This window comes from Delphinus delphis, chromosome X, assembly GCF_949987515.2.
Source record: "Delphinus delphis chromosome X, mDelDel1.2, whole genome shotgun sequence".
Lineage (NCBI taxonomy): Eukaryota > Metazoa > Chordata > Mammalia > Artiodactyla > Delphinidae > Delphinus > Delphinus delphis.
Window position 1 is genome coordinate 91,086,290 of NC_082704.1, and position 22,633 is coordinate 91,108,922.

At 37.5% G+C, this 22,633-nt stretch overlaps 2 protein-coding genes across 11 annotated transcripts in view; one reads left to right on the top strand and one right to left on the bottom strand.

The window, feature by feature from the left end:
• The window catches only part of CASK (calcium/calmodulin dependent serine protein kinase), a 387,139-nt gene that overhangs the window by 204,902 nt on the left and 159,604 nt on the right, over positions 1-22,633 (top strand). The gene's annotated exons all lie outside the window — the stretch shown is intronic.
• On the bottom strand, positions 9,508-10,929 carry GPR82 (G protein-coupled receptor 82). Its single transcript, XM_060002208.1, has one exon. It carries the CDS (start codon positions 10,516-10,518, stop codon positions 9,508-9,510), a length of 1,011 nt encoding a protein of 336 aa, XP_059858191.1. The 5' UTR covers positions 10,519-10,929.

The following is a 22,633-nucleotide window of genomic DNA, read 5'->3' on the forward strand; positions in this document are numbered from 1 at the left end:
ACTTTCACGTGCTCCTGTTTTGTCACTGGCCTCTCTCTAACCCGCAACATCCACAGATATGGCGCTCTCCTTCCCTCAAGATGTATTATCAAAGGCCTGGCTCCTTTAATGTATTTTAATGGTTAAGAAAATTAAGTAGAATTTAGTTAAATTTTCTATAACGTTTGGGAAATTTTAACTGAAATTCTTGTGGTTAAAAGCTGAGGGAAAGCATGAGCAATTCCAGATCAATCTGGTAGAATGTTATAATAGCAATGAAAAATAATTGGAGAAATGCACAGAATACACATTAGTGTAAATTAGTTGTAAAATGTCTTATTCTTTTCAAATGTGGTGATAGGAAAATGATATTATTATCGCCACTCAACATTAACAGCCCAATGGATACATAGCACTTTTATAAGGAAATATTCTTCAGTTATGCAAACAAAGAGAATAAGAAGTGTAGAAAGATAAAGGGGGGAGGGAATGGTCAATGATAGCAACGTGCTGTGTCATTCTTTTGCACTTAATTAATGTAAGAAAATGCATGTATACAGAGTGAAGTATATCTCCTTATATATAATGACAAAAATGACAATTTGAGGGACTTCCCTCGTGGTCCAGTGTTTGAGACTCCGTGCTTCCACTGCAGAGGGCGCGGGTTTGATCCCTGGTTGGGAAACTGGGATCCCACATGTCATCCGGCATGGCCAAAAAAAAAAAAGACAATTTGAAAACTTAAAATGTGTAAAACAGATTCTTAGTTCATAGAGTAGCATTGTGTTAAAAACACTTCTGCTCAAGAGGCAAATTTTTAAAATTGAGATATAATTAACGTTTAACATTATATTAGTTTCAGGTATACAGCATAATGACTTGATATATGTGTACACTGTGAAATGATCACCACAGTAAGTCTAGTTACTCTCTGTCACCATACAAAGTTACAAAATGTGCAATATAATATTATTGACTAGTCACCAGGCTGTACATTACATCCCCCTGACTTGTTTATTTTATGGCTGGAAGTTTGTACCTCTTACCTGCTTCACCCATTTTGTCCACCCAACCCCCTTCACCTCTGGCAGCCACCATTCTGGTTTCTCTGTCTCTGAGTTTTGTTTTGTTTGTTCATTTGTTCTGATTTTTAGATTCGGCGTGTAAGTGAAATCATCGGGTATTTGTCTGTATCTGACTAATTCACTTAACATAATACCCTCAAGGTCCATCCACATTGTCATAAGGGCAAGAGTTTGTTCTTTTTTATGACTGAGTAGTATTCCACTGTGTATGTATATATGTGTGTGTGTGTGTGTGTGTGTGTGTGTGTGTGTGTACACACTGCATCTTCTTTGTTCATTCATCCATCAATGGACACTTAGGTTGTTTCCATATCTTGGCTATTGTAAATAATGCTGCAGTGATGTGGGAGGTACACATAGTGTTTTTTCTTTTAGCGTTTTCAAATTAGTGTTTTTGTTTTCTTCAGATAAATACTCAGAAGTAGAACTGCTCGATCATATGGTAGTTCTGCTTTTAGTTTTTTTGAGGAAACTCCATACTGTTTTCCAGAGTGGCCACACCAATTTACATTTCCACCAATGGTATATGAGGGTTCCCTTTTTTCCTACATCCTCACCAACACTTATTATTTCTTATCTTTTTGATGATAGCCATTCTAACAGGTGTGAGGTGACATCTCATTGTGGTTTTGATTTGAATTTCCCTGATGATTAGTAATGTTGAACATCTTTTCATGTACATGTACTATCTGTCTGTCTTTGGAAAAATGTCTATTCAGATCCTCTGCCCATTTTTTAATCAGATTGGGTTTTTGTTATTAAGTTGTAAGAAGCAATTTTATTTTGAATTCTGTTCTTGAAAGGTAATTATATCAATATCATATGATAAATGATTGACAGCGTACTCTACTGTAATACTTTCAATAATATAGTCAGCTTTTTGATTAGCCATGGTATTTGATATAATGACAATCCAAAACCAAATAAAATCCCAAAGTAGTTATGTTTGAATGCTGTGCTTCACCTTCTAACTTACATTCGATTGATTTATTCAACAAATATCCGAGTGCCTACTTCATGCAGTATACTGTGCTTGGAGCCCTAAAGGCATTATTATGGTCTCAGTAGAGAGATGAGATAGTGTATCTGTTACCAGCAACTACGGAATAACACACAGTGACTTGCAACAACAAGCGCCATTTATTTGCTCTCAGTTCTGCAGTTGAGCAGAGCTTGATGGGGACTGCCTGATTCTGTTTGACAGGCTGTTGGCTAAGGCGGCATGGTTAGTATCCACAAAGGCTTCACTCACTTTTCTGGCATCTCAGCAGAAGTGAATAGAACAGCTGGAAGCTGGCTAGGCCCTCTTCATAGTCTCTCATTCAGAACATTTCTCTCTTTGTCTTTCTCCCCCCTTCATGGCCCATTTTTCTAGCAGGACAGTGTCTCATGGCACCAAAGGAGCAAAAATGGAAGTTACCAGGCCTCTTGAAGCCTCGACCTGGAATTGGCACTGTGTCCTGTCCTCTGCATTCTGTTAGTCAAAATGTCACAAGAGTAGCCTGGATTCAAGAGGAGGAAAAATAAGTTGCACCTTTTAGTTGGAGGAGCAACCTATGTGCACAAGAATAGGAGAACTTGTTTGTGGCCATCTTCACAGATAGACAAAACAAATAATTATCGTCCAAGGTACGGGATGGTAAATATAATTAAAAGACAGAGTCAGAGAAACGTCATGGAGGAAGTTACATTTGAGCCTAGTCTTGAGTCATGGCGGAGTTACACTGGGATGAGAGGATGTTTCAAGCAACAGGATAGTGTGTGCAAAGGCTCAAAGTTAGTTTTGTGTTGGATTTTAATAAATTTGTTTATTGTGTCTAAAGCACATGCCAGATAATTTTGAGGAAGCATCCAGAAACATTCTAAGGAAGGGAAGAGAGAAGTGATTCTGAAACTGCAAGTTAATAAGAAGAAACCACCAGAAAAGGCACCATTGTTGAGTTGGGAAGCAGACTTTCAACACAGAGCACACATTATTGTTGATATTCTTTATATTTCAGTACCTGAAATCTATACATTTCGCATGGGTAAATGTAATACTCACATTTAGCTAATTGGTAAATTTGAACTCGGGTGTATTTTTCTTAAGACGTGCATCCAAAAATTTGTATCGAGTGCCTACTATGTGTCAGGCACTATTCTAGGAACCGGAGCTACATCAATGAACAAAACAGACAAAATCACTGCCCCAGTGGAGCTGACTTTCTAGTTCAGGAAGACAGACACTGATCACTGAGCATAAGGAAGTCAACTGTGTAGTAGGTTAGAAGGTGAAAAGAACTACAGAAAAAAAGAGAGCAGCCAAAGGGGTAGGTAGGGACTGCTGGAGAAGGGGTTGCAATTCTAAATAGGGTGATCAAGCAGACCACATTGAGAACCTGACCTCTGGCAAGGACTCGAAGGAGAGAGAGAGAGTGCACTAACTGACATCGAAGGAGGAGGGTTCTGGGTAAAAGAACAGCCAGTGTAAAGGCACTAAGGCAGGAGCATAAGTGCCCTTTTGAGCAAGAGCAAGGAGGCCAGTATGGCTGAGGCGCAGTGAGCAAAGGGGAGAGTGGATAGTAGATGAGGTTAGAGAGGAAAGGAGAGGAGGGACTTTGACTTATACTCTGACAGAAATGAGGATTCACCAGAGAGTTCTGAACAAAGATGGACTATGATCTGACTTTCCACGGTAACAGGACTACGTTGCTTTGTTGGTAATACATTGAATAGGGGCTCAAGGGTGGAACTTGGGAAACAGGAGATGCTCCTGCCTGGCAGGACCAGAGTGGTAGCAAGGAGGTGGTAAAAAAAGTAGATTTCCAGATATATTTGAAGGTTGTGTCAACAGGATTTACTAATATAATTTCAGTAATTTAGGTAACCCAAAGTAGTTTCATTCAGGGCCTTATTATAGGGGTTTTCCAATGTAGTGATCTTTAATAACAATACATTTCACATGGCTAATAATTTAAAATTTCACTTGATGTGTTGTTACTGTTTTTGCTAAAACAACTAATTTTGCAGCCTAGTAGCTTTTCTTCACATTCAGATATTGTATATTCAGTGACTTGTCTGAATAGATTTCTTCTGTATGTAGATTTTGGTTTCTGTAGTTTTTGTCAAAATTTTCTTCCCTTATACTTAGTAAAGAAAATAGAAGACCATTGGAGCGTTCCATTCCTTTGAGAAATATTTAGATTATTTAATCATCTGTTTCAGCTAGCCAAGAATATTCTCATTTTCTCCCTGGTTCTGGTTCTCTCTCTCTCTCCTTCCCTCCCTCCTTCACCTCCCCCCCACCCCAAGTTCTTGATATTGATCCAAAAGCATTGGGTTTCCCAAAGGTCCTAACATTATATTAATAATACTTTTTTCTTTACTTGGTATGCATTTCTTTTTGAAATCATAATACCTGAGTCTAAAAATGTTTGGTTATATCAGGTTAGATTTGAGTATATGGTGCCATGTGACCTGTAGTGGAAACTGCTCGCTTTCGAGAAGCAGTTTCACATGAAATTGTGTAAAAAATAACTATATAATCCTTTGACATTTGAGAAGGTGTGTCATCATAGTACAGCATCTCCCAACAACCATGCACATTTGGGGCCAGGCACTTTGTTGTGGGAGGCTGTCCTGTGTTGTTGTTGCCTCTACCCAGCCTCTACCCACTACATGCCAGTAGCATTTCCCCCCAATTGTGACACTCAAAAATGTCTCCAGACATTGTCAAATGTCCCCTGGGGCACAAAAATCACCCCCAGTTGAGACCCACTGTCATAATGGCATATTTCTCATGTTTTGACTCCCTACAGGCATTAATTAAGGCATGTATTTTATTCCTTTTTTTCTTATGAAAGGATGTGGTAACTTTCATTATGTTTCAGTGTTTTCTTCCTCTCACCCCTAAATTAAAAGTACTTTAGAAAGAAATAGAACAGTTTTCAAGGTAAATGCAACTCCTGGCTCCTTGCCTGCCTTCACTTGCTCTGTTAAGCAGTGAAAGTTGAAATTTTCTTGTCTCTCCTGACTCCCAGAGACAGCCTCACAAAGCATCACCTGGGCGTGGAGAGACAAGCAAGCCGTAGACCTTTCTGTGGCTCTGACCTACTGATGTACTGTTTTAATAAACGAAGTTGAAGTTAAGCAGCTTCTTTGAGAGCAAACTGCTGTACACACAGTCACTTTCTATTCTGAATAGGGCCTGTGCCCAGGAGGTTTGGGGGCTCCGTTTTTAGCTCTCAGAACTGCAAAACCCCAGTCTCACAGCCGCTCAGCCAGGAGCCTCCGCCCAAGCATTTCTGTGTGTGCTTCCTTTAAATGGTTTTCCTTGCTAACCCGTGAACACGCCTGGCTGCTCTCTGGTCCCCTTATGGTATCAGTTCTCCTTTCACCAGCTTAGGGCCAGACTTCATTATAAATGGGTGTTCATCAGATCACGCTAGTTGCCATAGCATTGTGGATTTCTTATGGTATTTCTTCCTCTATTGCTCTTGACATTTCTTTTACATCTCTTACCACAACTCCCAAGAGTCCCTCATGTTTATATAAAATATTGAAATTCTCCTTAAAATGAAAACTTACTTATTCTGTTCTTTATTATAATAAGCACACAGACTTACCTTCTGCGTTACTTTCGTAAGGTTGTTGTGAGCATAATGTACATGTTCAGCTTGAAAGTGGGGTTTTAATGCTTAGAAATACAAGATAAATTTAAGATGATTTTGCTTCTCTTTTTCCACCCACCCCCGTTCAAAAAAAATCAACTCCTTGATTTGAAAAGAAAAGAATGACTGTTTCTTTTGCTTAACAGATGTGAATCCTTTCACTGCTCCTTTCCTTTTTAGCCAACGGTAGCAAGCATGTATGATACAGCCAGAGCATTTGTGCTGTCAGGTATAAAACCTTTCTAGCTGTAGTAACTCTTGACACTGATATCAACTCACTTTGAATTTGGGGGCAGTCAGAGAAGGTTCATGGCATTGGGCTGCAGGATTGAAATGCTTAGCAAATTACCAGTGTCCCTCTGTGCTCCCTTTGTGGTTTGCCAAGCAAGATTTCCTTTCAACCTGTCTTCACACATTTGTTCATAACAACTTTCCACCCTGCAGACTGCAAAGCCAGGGGTGGGCTGCAGTCATCCTTACCAAATCAGAACAGGGTTGACATTGTAGGGGAACAAAACTTGCCACCCCCAAAATGTATCTCTTTGGCTTGAAGACTATTTGGCGCTGGTTGTTTTTAAGAAACGAAAGATTCAGGAAATTTTTCTTTTTACCTCCTCCTTAAGCGCCTGAAGGAATTTAAAGGGCCTGGTCTAGGAAGAGTACTATCACCAGAGATGTCTGCAAAGAAGATGAGCTGGTATGGTGGGGGAGCTGAGCAGGCTGGGGACACCAAAGTCCTCTCTGTGTTCCATTGTCTTTGCATGGAGTAGCAAGCACTTGTTTACCAAACATTTGTTTTTCTATCTCCATGTGAGTTGCCTTCCTCCCCTTTGAAGTCCCAAACCCCTACCTCCTTCTCCTCTCTCAGATGGCATATAAGTTCCAATTGCCCAGATTGTCCTTGGGCCTCATATTCCTATGGAACCCCCATAGGTACATAATTTAATTTGTTTTTTCTCCTGTTAATCTGTCTCATGTCAATTTAACTCTTAGACCAGCCAGGAGAACCTACAGGGGTAGAGGAAAATTTTTTCCTTCTTCAACATCTTCCTCTTCTACTCACAGAATAGAAACTCACTTTCAGGTTGAGTAGTACATCCTTAATTTTGCTGGTCTAGTCTTAATGGTACATATTCCTGATTAATAGTTTGCAAGTTGCCTTGATGGGAGTGTATATATGAAAGGATAAAGGGGGAAAGAAACATTTATCATGCCTGTTAAGATATAATCTTGTTGATCTTTAAGTCAAAATTTGAGGTTTCTGAAATTGTGTTTGACTATAACTCACGGACACATTAAAAACATTGTTTTTCTGAAATTCACACTTTAAAGTTAGGGTAAATTTAGAAAGGGATACCTTATGTAAAGTATTTGCCATGACATTAAATAGGCAGTACTTCAATTACACAGAAAATTCAACATAATTTACAATCACCTATTCACGAAAGCATCTATGGTATAAAGATAAACGTGGTGATTAATACGCTCAGTACAGAGAATTAAAACAGAAGTTGTCTATCAGAATGAGTAACTTGAGAAATTGCATATCTTTTTTCCTGCCTTTTTTAAATGTAGGAAGCTCTACTTTGGTGTAATATCTTTTATCTTTTATTTAAATAGTGGTGATATAAAGTGGTTTTTTTAGTAATGCTTTTTACAAGTTACATATATCTTTAGAACTCCTAAGTACAGTGAGATTTAATACAGTACTGCTTATGTTAAATGAAAACTATTGATCATCTTCTCAATTCCTCTTAGTCTAATGAGTTCTGGTTTTAAAATTTATGTAAGAATAAAAGTATTGCTCTAACTGTGGAGAAAGCTGGATGTCTTGGGAAGTCTCCTGGTCGACGTTGAGTTATTATGTGATTCTCATGTCTATGAAATTACTAGATTGGACACCCCTGTTTACAGCCAGCACTTAGGGAGTCACCTGGAGTTCCCAGGTCTTCGTTCATCTCTGCAAATTAAAAATAATAGGACAGAAATAAGATTGCTCCTATAAAAGAATAGTTGTATACTGTAAATATTTGAAGCCAGCATGTGTTTTTTCTGATGTTTCTCTGAACATTTTCTTCTCTCAGTTAAACATTGAAGTAAAAAGGGAGAAAAAATATTTACTGTTTTCTATTCTTTTTTAATGAAAATTGCACAGATTTGTTGGGAAAACCTCTAGTGATTTTGAGCACATGGCTCTTGGGGAATCTGTATAGTGAATTGTTTCTATATTTTAAATTCTAGAACGAAACATGCTATGAGGTTAAAGGCTTAGAAGTGCCATGTGAACTTGAAACTTTTTGAGCACTGAAGAAATTACCATGTAGAGAATAAATGAGTCTTTAAGCAGTCTCTAACGAAGTAGCAGGTTACAGTTAAGGTTTATTCAACTTCAGTTTTATTCAGCTGTTTATGTTTGGTTCTTATCTGAGCAGAGAGAATGCAAGTACCATAGGAGTAGAAATAGAAAAGAGACTAAAGCTCCAAAGGTGCTTATGATCTCTTTAGGAAGATAAAGCACACATTCTTTTTTATTTTAAATTATAATATATATAATACAGAATATACCCATCATCATTTGTCTTACTGTGACAAGATTGCATGGAAGAAAGAAATGACCATTCAGAAAGGCTTACCCTTTAAATATTTACTTAGATATTGGAGAAAATTTGGGTGACTTATTTAACTATGCACTTCAGTTTTTTCATCAGTAAATTGGCATACATTAGGGTTGTGATGATTCAAATAATACATGTAAGCAGAGTGCCTGGCACAATAGCAAGTACTTAGTAAAGGATAGCTACTCATAATAGTAAAATCATCTGGTTTAATCATAGTACTTATGAATTACATAGTATTTTTTCATTCTACAAATGAAGAACTTAACACTTAAAGTGGGTGATTTGCCTAAGATTGTCCAGCTAAATAAGAGGTGGAACTAGTATTGAATCTAGGGACTCTAACTCCAGAGACCAGTCTTGCAGCGACGATACTATTATACTGCCTATCATTCATTCATTTATTTCACAGAAATTAATTAAACATATTTACATGCTAGGTACTGTTTGTCATTAATAACATTATTTATATTGAAAACAGAGGAAAATATACAAAACGTGATGAAGATCAGCATGTAATGACATTATATTCATTTTTATTTTGACAAAGCCTAATCCAAATATTTAAGCATATTTATAAATAACATCTACTTAATAAATACTGGAATCAATGAATGTTGCTTCTCCCAGGATCATGAACCAGATAACACCAAATAAATAATGTGTTCATGAAATAAAACCTTGGATTTTTGTAGTACATTATTCATACATTCAGATAGGACTTAAATGAGGAAATTCCTTATTCACTTTTTTCTTTTACTCATTTTTAAAGCTACCAACAAGACATTACCCATAGATGGACCCTTGTATTCTAACTCCCAAAAAGTAGAAAAGTCATAAACCATTTGCTTCTTTATCCTATAGTTGTGACGTATTGTGTTTTGAATAGAAGCATCCATGGTTGAGTTTAAACAGAAAATGGTCTGTTGGTTTTATATGCAGTGGGATCCTTTCAATATGTTTGACTTTTGCCTCTTAACTCTCTGCCATCTCAACTTTCACTATAAGTAGAACCGTAAAGTGAGTTTTATATTTGCTTGTTTGTTTATTTTTAAAAACCAAAGAGATTTTCTTGGTGCCTATTATCAACCAAGCTATGACCTGTTAATCATGTAATTTAGGGTCCCTAATAGACTCATATGAACACTTTTCTGTTTGGTGGTGTTTTCCATTCAGAAATCAACCAGAGGATTGTATATGTGGTGACTCAGATTTTGTAAAGAGATCATATAGTGTCTTCTTGAATGTTTTATCTAAAAAAAGAAATATAATGGGGTCTGTGCTACTTCTGGCTGATGCAAGACAGGTGAGGATGTTTTTTATCTCAATTAAATAATTCAATTGCTGACAGTCCGCTCCTTGGTGTAGAACAAAAAAAATGGGTTTAAAAATGCTATATGGAAGGAAGCAAACTATTAGTAGAATCTGGATGACCAAAAGGTGCCTTTTCACAGAGCTATAAGTCAAATCTTTCTCTGTAATGGATGTACAGGTCCTTATTTTTCTCAGATGATTGACAAAAGAGTAATATGATGTTAGTACGACTAAAAATGAAAATCCAATAAATGTGGTTCCAATGAGGCCTGCAGTCTGAGAGATCATGGCTCCTAGTTCCATCTGCGGATTGTAGCACAGGGTCTCTTCTCCTTCTGTGGCCTCCACAACTGAGTAGTATATGATAATTGGAATAATTATGCCTAGAGCCACTACCCATATGTAAACACATAGTTTTCTAGCAAAGTTGGGCTGGCGAAATTTTTTCAGTAACTGGCCATAAAATATTTTCTCGTACCACGAAGTGGTCTCTTGTGTGGAATCCTTTTTCATTAAGGTAGCATAGCGGCTTATGGCAATCCAACTTAAAATTAAGAGGCTGACAAACATACTTACATGCATGGATAGAGTTCCCAAAAAATTGACCACCCTGCATTTCGCAGATTGATATTCCCATTGAAAACCTTTCAGGAAATAGATACCCATGAAAGGCATGGCACTGCACACAAGCAAGTTTGCAGTCACAAGATGTGCTAGGTAGATGTGCGTTGGTGTTTTCTTAGCTATTTTTGTTAAAAATACCCACTGAGAGAGAGAATTTCCAAAGAGACCAATGATACAAAGGAAGGTATAAATGATCGGTAAAGCCATGGAAGAGATCATGGATGGTTGAATACATGTTGAGTTGTTACTCATTTATATCAGATTTCCTTGAATTTTGCCACAGGAACTAGAACAGAATTGCAGATATTTAGTATTAAAATTATAGATGGTATTTCAGCTAAATAGTTTTTTTTATAAAGCATTGGATAAAATAAAATAGTAACATAAATATATTGGATGAAAAGGGAAAGTATAGATGCCGTCTCACCTTTTCCAATCACGATTGTCCAATTGAAATAAAAGAAAGTTGATTATTGTGGATGGTGCCTTTGTCTAAAAAACAAAATTTGATAGAAATAGTTAAGTGCCTGAGATTTATTATTTTATACTAGAGAAATTTATAATTCTTATATTAGATTTTAAGGCAGTTTGTAAATGACAACTTATTTTTAGCCTAGAAAGGTAATTTAAACAATTTTAAGGCACATACTAGCCAAAGGAAAGTGTTGCAAAAGTATTTTGTGGCCATGTTAATAGAAGACCGATTTTTAATTACCACGTTAATTGTACATAAATACTTTTCAAAATGGTGTCTTTTCACGGCTAAAGAACTTCTCTATAATCTAATACTATTAGAAAAGTCACTTTTCATATTTCAGAAGTAAACTTAATTCTACATAAACACTCAGGCAAGATCCTGAATTGAACAGAAGGAAAGTGTAGTGACCAAGGATGGACACCAGAATCCCAGGGTCTTTACCAAATGGCATCAGTAATTTCTTGTTTCAAATATTTAATGATAATCTATCATACTTCAATAAAAATCTAGTTTAAGATTCTGTGTCAGAACTGTAGTTGCTACTGCTTGTTGGTTAGAGCACCCTCATGTGTCTTTGTGTGTAATTTAGTATCTTGGTTTTTCAGAGAAGTTTTTTTTTAGAAGATATTTTAATCACAGTATAAATGCAGGTGTGATTTTGCTTTTTTAATGTCTTATTTTTAAATATTTCTTGCTTCAAAAGGTACAAATACAAACTCCTTTTCATTCTTATTTTTCTCATGCCTTTACTTCTTTCAGGTGGAAGTAAGAAAACTTTTTTGATTCTGGTCAAATAAAAATCATGAGCTCTATTCAGAATGTGCTTCATTTCTCTGTATTTTTCACCATACCTTTCTAAGTACCACATTCTCCACTCTTTTATAATCTAGAATAGGGATTCTCAATCTTTTTCTTCTCATTCTCTCTTTTGATAAACACAAAACTTTTTACTACCCACCGCCTTCTGAGATTCTTATATGCCCCCAGCCCCTCAGGAATATTTTACTCTCTACCCCTCTTCAGAATCATGATTATATTTTCTGCATCTTAGATTATAGAAATAGGGATTTTCCCCAAAATATACCATTATAATTTTGAAATAACTTTTTAAACCAATCTTCACCCAAAGGCTTGAAAGCTTGAGTATCCCTAGGTTCAAGTACTAAGACCCTTAATGTCTACCAGTGTCTTTATCATTTTATTTTGTTGCTTTGCAATTTTTATTTAGAAAACGGTCCATATGCTTCAGAGTGAGATTGTATCTGAATCCAGTACAGCCTGGCAAATTGGAATTGATTTAAAAATCAGTCAGATTAAAAAAAATGGTTCTGAAGAACCTAGGGGCAGGACAGGAATAAAGACGCAGAGGTAGAGAATGGACTTGAGGACACAGGGAGGGGGAGGGTTAAGCTGGGATGAAGTGAGGGAGTAGCATTGACATATATATACTACCAAATGTAAAAATAGATAGCTAGTGGGAAGTAGCTGCATCGCATGGGGAGATCAGCTCCGTGCTTTGTGACCACCTAGAGGGGTGGGATAGGGAGGGTGGGAGGGAGACGCAAGAGGGAGGGGATATGGGGATATATGTATACATATAGCTGATTCATTTTGTTATACAGAAGAAACTAACACAACATTATAAAGCAATTATACTCCAATGAAGATGTTAAAAAAAAAGATTGAGGCTGAAATGAAATATTTACAGATAAACACCACCTGAGGGAACTTATCAACAAGAGACTATCACTAAAGGAACTTTAAAGGATGTAGTTTAGGAAGAAAGAAAAATGCTCCCCAAAGGATGGTCTGCAATGCAAAAAGGAATGATGAGCAAATAAAATCGTAAACATTTATGTAAATCCAAACCAAAATAGTCATGTATTTTAAGAGTAATTTCAAATTTGTGGATTTAAAACAGGACAGAACAAAAGTGCTGTACAAGAATAATACGCAAGTCAAGAGTGGGATCTAACTTGATGTTCCAGTGCCTTTGTATTCTTTGGGAGTGGGATTAACATACTGTTTCACTTTGGTATATGTCGAGTTAAACATGCATGACAAAATTTCAAGGTAACCACCTAAAAATTAGAAATAGAGTGCTGAAATTCTAATTTACTGGGGGGTGGGGGGATGGAACAAAAATGAAGAAAAAAATCAATTAAAATATGGAATAAATATTTTTAAAAAGCAAGATTATAGAAATCATCAAAATAAATATTAATGGACTAACCTTGCCCATGAAAAGAGCAATCAGGGATGCAGTGAGAGAGTGGCATGGACATATATACACTACCAAATGTAAAATAGATAGCTAGTGGGAAGCAGCCGAATAGCACAGGGAGATCAGCTCAGTGCTTTGTGTCCACCTAGTGGGGGGATAGGGAGGGTGGGAGGGAGATGCAAGAGGGAGGAGGTATGGGGATATATGTGTACATATAGCTGATTCACTTTGTTATACAGCAGAAACTAACACAGCAATGTAAAGCAATTATACTCCAATAAAGATGTTTAAAAAAAATCAGTCAGAGAGTGAAATTAGCCAGTTTATTTCTTAAGAAAAAATTATCTGATCAAAGTAAATTTTTATATTACATAAGGAATGGAGCTTCCTTTTATGATGATGTTAAAAACACTAGCCGCTGCCTTGTGTAGATAATGCATTATGTACTAAAATCTATAAAGGTGGTGCTTCTGTATTAATGGATAGTATTCCTTTTTTTTTTTTAAAACTAGACCACCACATAGAGCATCTGTTATCTCATATTATTCATTACCATTGCCTTGCTTTTCTACTAGCAAATGCTTCAGAACAGAAGAGGGGTAAAAAGACTTTCACAGAGGCTAGCTTTATCAGACAGATGACATCGAAACTCTATAGGAACCTTCACTATAACAAATGACAACTAGTTGACCATCTTTAGCTTCCCAAACATCAAATTTGTATCTACTGTGTACCTCTCCTTTAAAAGTAAAGTTTGATTATAAAACTGCTAGATAATTATTTTCTAAAATTTAGAAAATACTCTAAAGCTTAAAAGCTCAAATAACAATCACATTATATATACAGGATTGCTCTCTAGAAAATGTGTACAAGACTGCATTCCTCTCAGCAGATTGTCTTGTCTTGAATCACTCCTGTAACACATTGTGCCTCTGCTAATTTGACAAATGAAAGAAGTCTACAATTCTAACTTCAATTACTAACGATTATCTACATAATTAATATGCTGACCTTTCTTAATGATCAGCTTTCAAAACTTAAAGTTTAGTCCTGTTAGAGTTTTTATAGAGTTAACTTTTAAATTAAAAGTAATCAGTCTTACCTGTATGAGTAGTTTATGCCAACCAAGGCTCTGTTGTTCAGGGTGGTGATGCTAAATTTCAGATTTTAAATTCTCTGATCATCACTCTTCCATTATCTTTCAGTTTTAGTCAGCGTGAATAGATTCTTGCATGACACGAACTGCAGTGGGAAGAAAAGGAAATTAAACAGAGTATTGAAGAAATTCAGTAGTTAACAGTAAATGTAGCAACTACCTTCTCAAAAAAAAAACCAAACTCATTTCTCTATTTCTATAGTGGGAGGAAATTAGTGGACAGTATATATACTGTGCTTCCTTTTGATTATTTCATGAACCGGTACACCTCATTTAACTTCATTAGCATGCTTGGCAGAAGTTAAGTTCAAAGGTTTAATCCCCACGACTAGTTAGTTTTGTACAATACAGTGGTAGAGGGAACCACTCCATAGTAACCCAGTAAAATATTGGTACAAACCTGTCTGTAAAATCGTTGTGGATGGCTTATTTGCAATTCAACTTTATCACAAATAAAGAGAAACTAAATGCAAAGTTTTCTTACTTTAGCAGGTTACTGGAATCAAATATCATAGAGCTGGGGGATAAAGAAGTGAGGCCCAGAGCAGTGCATTCAGGGGTTTGGGTCTCATCTTGGTTAACTAATGAACTAACTTATTCTACTTCAAATTGTCCTGTGCTGCCTCGATTCAGATTCAAAGTAGTACATTGTTTGGAGTATTTCATAATGAATTTGGGGAATCCTGGAAAGCGCCAGAATCCGAAGACCAAATATGCCTCAAATAAAATCAATAGTTACATTACAATATAAAGAATTGTGAAACCAATTTTATGTATAGAATTGTTTAATCAGTCTATGAACTATTAACTGAATGAAAGCTAAGTGTGTACAGCTGAGGAGCCAGACCTGCATCACACATTACCCTTCCTTGGGTAGTTAAACCAGTGGGAGTCTGAGAATGGGAACAGAAATCTAATTTCATCAAGCTCGAGCACTTTAGTTATCAGTACATCTTCATTTAAAATTAAGAAACGTACTTTGCCAGTTCTCATAACCCCTGATGCTTATCTTATTTCTTGTTGATTGCATATATCCTTCCTAATGTTTGCTAATACTTCTCTGTAAAACAAAAGTGAGGACTGCCTGAGTGTCTGGATTTTGTTCTGCTGTTATTCATCTTTGCATTTGCAGTGCTTGCCATCATTTAATTAAGAACAGTGGTTCATCCAGGGGTACATGGCCATTGACTGCAGAGTAATTTGACCTCTGGAATTCCTATCATTTTTACTTCAACAATTTTTCATCTTCCAGGAAGGAATTATTTAGAACAAAAAAACACTTCAAAATAATTTAGAGAAGAAAGAATGGAAAAGGAATCCTGTTTATAAGTGATTGAAAGATAATTTTAGTATTACCTGTTTGAGGCTTAATAAGTACCTTGGGTCCAAGAAAAAAGAATGTCCTTAACTCTCCACAACTTATCTTCTATTGTCCCCGAAGTCAGTAGATGACACCATCACTTCTTCAGTTATTCAAGCCAAAAACCTAGGAATCATCCTTGATTCCTCTCTTTCCTTCACATCTCACAGCCAATCAGTTGCTGCTACTGCAGCTTCTACCACCACCACTACCACCACCACACCAGTATTAGCCACATTTAATGAAAGCCTATTATGTGCCAGGCATCCTGTTACGTGCTTTATATGCATGTCTTATTCAGTCTTCACAATACCCTGTTAAATACTATGAAATAAATATCTTCATTTTAAAGGTGAGGAAAAGTGAACCTCAGAAAAGTTGCATAAGTTGCCCAAGGTCATGCAGCCATCTGTCCTCACAGAGCAAGTAATTAAAGAGAACAAGGCCATAGTTGCAATGCCTGTTTTTGATCTAGCCTCTAAAGTCAACACTGTCACTTCTGCAGTATTCTGTTGGTCGCCCAAAGCCATCAGTGATTCAGTGTGGGAGGGATAAATATCAGGAGGTGATGGTCTTTGGGAGCCATCTTGGAAGCTGGCTACCACAGATGTCACTCAACCATTGAACCAAAGAAGAGTCAGAAGTACTGCTTAAAACGATGGTCAGATGACTGATAATTTATCGGGCAAGAATGCCTGGATAGGTGTAATGTTCGCCATTTCTTCCTCTATTTTGATTTGTTTTTAGTGCTCTGTAGTTTTCTTTTCTTTTTTTTTTTTTTTTTGCGGTACACGGGCCTCTCACTATTGTGGCCTCTCCCGTTGCGGAGCACAGGCTCCGGACGCGCAGGCTTGGTGGCCATGGCTCACGGGCCCAGCTGCTGTGCAGCATGTGGGATCTTCCCAGACCGGGGCACGAACCCGTGTCCCCTGCATCGGCAGGCGGACTCTCAACCACTGCGCCACCAGGGAAGCCCTGTATTTTTCTTAAACAGTGCAATTCACAAATATTTATTGGAGTTCCTACTGTGTTTCTAGTGGCCTGTGGAAGTCACAGAAGTATATCAACCACAAGCTAATTTAGGGTCTCTGGAAATTCAAGAGTGGTTCCAGAAGCAAGCCAAGATTCAGATTAATATGTGATGTGTGGTACAGACTTTAAGTGCTCTATGAGTTAGAAAGGGAGAAAACTAAATCAGAGTGGATCTTAGAGTCCAAAGGAACCGAAAGGAAAGAGAAGAGAATGCATGGTGAGCAACAATCCTGTGCCAGTACCAGGCAGAACATTTTACATATAATAAGAGCCCTAGCGATGGGTGGTGGTAGCCCCGTTTTACACATGAGGAAATTGAGTCTCAAAGATGTTAAATAGCATGCCCAAGGTGACACAACTAGTAAATTAACTTCAAGGCACATGTTTGGTTTTTTTTCAACCTCACCCTCTACCTTAGCAGAAATTACTGGTTTTTCTCTAGAGTCGATAAGGGTACCTTATGGTAAGTAAACTGGAATCAAGTTTTGAATACTTTTAATTTCAGACAGGGTTTCTAGACTCTAAGTAGCAGAATTGACTGGAAGAAATCAAGCCCAATTTTTTTCTTTCTTTGAAAACTTTGGATTTCAGTAAGCTAATTTTTATCCCATCAATATCAGTATAAATTCTTTATGATTTAAGTGATTTTGAGTTCCCTAATTGAAATATAAGGAAATTTTTATTTATATTTTCCTAACATACTGGGAAGTATTATTGCAATTGGTAAAAGGTGTAAATGTCAGAGAATACAAAATTAACAGAAATACAACTTGTCAGGCAGAAATTTCAAGAATTGCAAGTTCTGTGTAAAAGTGGCCCCTTGGACTTTTCTCATTTAGGTCACCTACAGTTTTCTTTGGTTCTCATTCATCTTTCCCATGCTTCTCCTCTTCAAAGTTCTGCTTCTGTTTCCGGGTCTAAATGCTCTTGCCTAACCATTCTAATTACTTCCTATATCATTGCCAAATACTGGCTTCCTAAGTGTTCTGCTCAGACCCTTATGATTTACTCCTTGAGGTGTTAGAGTAGTTCCCCAGAGTGTAAGTCCTGCCTTGTACGAAGTTTCCTGCTTTTGAGATGTTTGAGGTTCAAAGGGCGGGCATGCTATAATTTACTTTGACAATCCATGGTGAGCTGTATTCAGCAGGGGTGCATGAGAGCTTTCCTGACGGATTACTGGGGTTAGGATAGGGTCCCTTTTCAACTTGCCTCAGAGCCAGAACCCAGAAGACACAGGACAGCTCAGTCATACCTGAATCATTGTGCTTCAACTAGACAGTTATTTGGGGCTACCCAAGCTAGTGTCTTCTAAAATGGAGACAGTTGGCCTTTTAAGCACTCTATCTGACCCATCAGAAGTTCAGAGCGTTGGGAGGCTGGTGTGCAGGAAGAGAAGACGTGCCTTATGTAGTTCACATTAGAACTTCACATTCAAAAGATAATTATTTCTTCAAGGGGGAGTTGGGGTTGGGGTGCAGTGGAAGCCTTTATCCAGTTCATTACCCACCCGAGCCAGTAGTTACCTTTAGGAGGAGTGAAGCAGAGACCTGTTACTCAAAGCTGTGGTTTGTTCAAGGTTCTCTGAGCACCCCCGCTCTCTTCAGGATGTGGTGTCTGGCCACAGCCCTGTCTCTGTCTCCAGTTGCACTGTGCTCAGGCCCTCGCAGTCTACCACGAGCAGCTATAATCATGGCTGTCCCACCCTTAATCAGGGTGTGAAGATCCTCTTCTTGCTGCTACGAGCTGGTTTCTCAGCAAACCATGGGAGTATTTTCCTCAAGAACTATTAAAAAACAGCAGAAATTAAAGTTCAAAGTTTGTAAATTTATAATAGCACAGAAAAGTGATTAGCTTTGTAAGAAAGCTCTAATGACTAAATGGACCTGCCAATCAGAGTTTCACTATACTTCACCTTTGGCTTTTGTCTTTCCCTATCGGCTTGAATGCACTGGATAGACATTTTCTTCTAGAAATGCACACCATAGAAACATGGTGACAGTCATTAGAATTGGAATGACCTCAGAAGTGGCAATTGGAAAACAGATGGGAAATTAGTAGGTTTAGGGAAAGGGAAACTTTAGCATTGGATTAGATGAGGCAAAGATATTTTTGAGGACAGTCAGATTTTGAATTCAGCATCTTTGAGTCAGTCAAGTTTGGTTCATATCATGCTTCAGAACCTACCTTTTTTTTTTTCAGGTTCTTTGAAAAGCCAAAAGTAGATTAAAATTTCTGAAAATGAAGCATTTGATTATAGAATTCTAAAAATAATTTAGGCCATTGTATTGCCACAGGTACAAAACACATACATGCACCTTGGATTATGACTTGCAATGAGATTTAAGGAGTTAAAAAGACGACATGTATCAGTGCCCAGAAACCTCACCACTGCCCCTTTCTTCTCAAGACCATTTCCTGGACATTTTATTACCAATCACTTCTTTGGGATCTCTAGATAAAATTGTCTTGAGGTTAAATCTCCTGCTCCATGTCACTATCTTTATTCAAGGGGAAAAAAAGAGATGTCAAAGGAAGATGAGGAAGAGTTGGGTATCTGAGGTCTTACATCCTGTACCTATTAGTGTCTATATTTACTTTCTTTTATTAAGAACCCCAAGTATTGAAGTAACAAGCTTTCCTGAGAACCACTTTTAGAAAATTTATAATAATAATAAATGACAACCACTGAAGTGCTTTTATATATATTCACTTAATTGTTAAGATATTTAGTTAAGATATCTCTCAGATGGATACCATTATTACTATCATTTTCTAGATGAGAAGGTTTAGGTCCATAGAGGATAAATAACTTGTTGATGGTAATGTAACTGGTGTATTGTAGGGCCTATATTTGAACCCAGGTAGTGTGACTTCAGATCCCATATTCTTAGCTACTACCAGAATCTGGATTATTGTTTTAGATAAAGGTGACCAGTGTCCCTGGTGACCAAAAATGTATCACTTTTCAATCTGGAAATTTATTAATTGCTGCCAACTCTCCATTGTACTAGTACTTTTCCCGTCTGTAATTGACAAGTAATCTGATGGTCATATTTTGAGACTCTCTGAATATATTTTTTCCCCTTTCAACCCAGTGGATTTTAGCATTCATTGATGGTCCTTGCCTGAATCATTGCTTATATTGGTGGTTGCGTCTTTATAATGTTTTGACAGAGATATATTAGACTTGAAGTAGTCATTTTAAGGTATCACTCTAAACAAGTGTTGGTGTCTTATTAGATAGTTCTCAAATTGTATATATGGTATAGTTTCTAATATTACCATGTGCTCTCTTCTTCCTCCTCCATCAAAAAACCAGCCTAAAGTGTATTGTTTTAATAAACTTATAAATAAAATATTGAAACCAGGAAATATAAGTTCTCTGGAGTTCCATATCGCCAGAAGTATCTGGTAGAGAAAATTGGAAAGAAGAAACCACAGTACATTTTAACACAGAAAATGTCTGTAGAGAATCATTTCTTTGGCGACGCTTTGACCAGCAGAGGGCAATCTATTACCAGACCTAGTTAAACCTCTTTTGCTGTTAAAGGCTGAAGCATAAGCTGCCCGCCTTGCACTATTTTCCAGCTAGAAACTTAGAACAATTTAAAAGTTTAGTTTTTTTAAGCTCTAACAAAGTGATTCTTTGTCTTAGTAGCTGAAAAAAACTTTAAACTTGATAGAATAAAAATAATTGTATGGACAATGGATTTCTGTCCTTAAGCTGAAAACCCATTGACACTCATCTGCCTTTAATAGGCTATGTCCTTTGGAGATTTCGTTTTGTTTTGTACTAGTGATTATCACAAGAGTCACCTTTGTAAAATCATTCACAATTACAATTATCCTAGTGGTAAAAAGAAAGTCTGACATTTTAGTATGCGAAAGTTTTTCTCATATCTTTAGTTTTTCTTAACTTTTTTTTTAATCATAGCAATTCATGGACATAGTTTTTAATAGTCAAATAATACTAAAAGGCTTGTAATGAAAACGACATGTCATGTCTATCAACAAGTGTAATTTAAAGTGTATTTTACCTAATGAAGAAAGCATAGGAGAAGTCACCTTTATCCTCCACTGTAGTAACTTCTTCCTGTCAACTTAAACTACACAGATCCCCTCCTGTTAAGATACCACCTAACCAGTTACCTCATCATGCAGCATATGCTTGTTATCTCTGACAACTCATGGTTCGTTACTAAATCTTCAATAACCCTGCCACTCTCCACTCTGCAGTGGTTTGGAAAATAAATATCTCTCCCTCTCTCTTTCACACCCAGATACACACATACACACACACACACACACACACACACACACACACACACACAGAGCTTTAAGCAAAACATAGGCATTGTCTTTTTTGTTAATGAAATTACTTACTATATTTGTTGTCACCTTTTTAGAAATGAATGGTATGCATATTTTTAATTTAATCTTATATGCATCATTTATCTATTGCTGTATGCCAAACCACCGCCAGACTTGGTGGCTTATGACAACTGTTTGTTCGTTCTCAATCCTGCAGTTTGTTCTGGGCTCAGCCAGGCACTTCTACTGTCAGTCTCTCCTGGGGTCATTCATTCATGCAGCTTCTTAGTTATCTGGCAGCTCAGCTGAGGCTGGATGGTCCATGATGGTCTCTCTCATGTCTGGAGCCTCAGCTGAGATGGTTGTGCGGGCTGAGTATCTCCATGTGATTTTTCATCCTGGGTTTATTTACACCGTGATGGTCTTGGGGTGCCAGGAGCACAAAACTGGAAGCTGCAAGGCCTCTTAAGGCCTTGCTTAGATGCCATATAGTGTTCACCACGATTTATTGGTCAAAGCAAGTCACAATACCTACTCAGATTCAAGAGGTGGGCAAAGACTCCACTTCTGGATGGGAAGAGCTGCAGAGAATTTTTTTTTTAATTAATTTATTTATTTTATTTTTATTTTTGGCTGAGTTGGGTCTTCTTTGCTGTGCATGGGCTTTCTCTAGTTACAGCGAGCGGGGGCTACTCTTCGTTGTGGTGCGCAGGCTTCCCGTCGCGGTGGCGTCTCGTTGCTCTCTTGTTGCGGAGCACGGTCTTTAGGTGCACGGGCTCTAGAGCGCAGGCTCAGTAGTTGTGGCGCAGGGGCTTAGTTGCTCTGCAGCATGTGGGATCTTCCTGGATCAGGGCTCGAACCCGTGTCCCCTGCATTGGCAGGCGGATTCTTAACCACTGCACCATCAGGGAAGTCCCGCTGCAGAGAATTTTAATCTACCACATTTTCTTTACTGTGCTTGCAATAGCAGTGTTCTAACTAGATTTTTATATTTTTTTCCTCAAAGTACAGTACATTGGCTCTTCCTTTGGGATTAATATAGTATGTGTACCTCAGAGTCCATTGCTTCTTGGACAACATCCAAAAAGAAAAGTTAACTTTGCAAAGGGATACCCACTGTGCCTCAGTTCAGTCTTGGAGCTGTATTTTCTTTTGATTATTTCTTGTATTAAAAGATGTACTGAAAGTATCAGGAATCCATGCTGTTTCCTTTGTACTTTCTATCCTCTGTTAATAGCCCTTTTCTATTTCCAGAACTAATCTAGCTTTTCAGTAAAACTAGAAGAAAAGTCTGTTTCTGCTTATCTGATCCTAAGAACGGGATAATTAATTGAGATCTCCAATACTAGAGCCTAAAAGGATACAGAGGGGTGCTTAGTCTAGCTTGCCCCTTTAGTAGTTTTTTCTCCCACCATGCTAGGTTGTACTTATTACTGGAGGTTTAGTTATTTGCAGGATCACAAATGCCAACTATCAGAGCATGAGACCCTCAGTTACTTATTTAGCTGACACCTCTCACTACTTGCCACATATATTTGGAACTCTATAATCAGTCCGCACAAGAGCTGACCCTGTGTGTTCCAGTGTTTTTCAAGTCTCACTGGCCACAAAGGGGAACTGAATATGAACATGCATGCAAACCTCATCAGTTCCCTTTGCAACCAGCTGAAAGTTGTTTTTAATATAGCGGAAACTCTTTTTCTTTTGAGTACAAACGAAATTTCCACCCAAATAATGAAGCATTTCTGCTTCTGACAAATCAGGGAACACATAAGAGGACACTAAATTGCGAGAAAGGCAATTAAA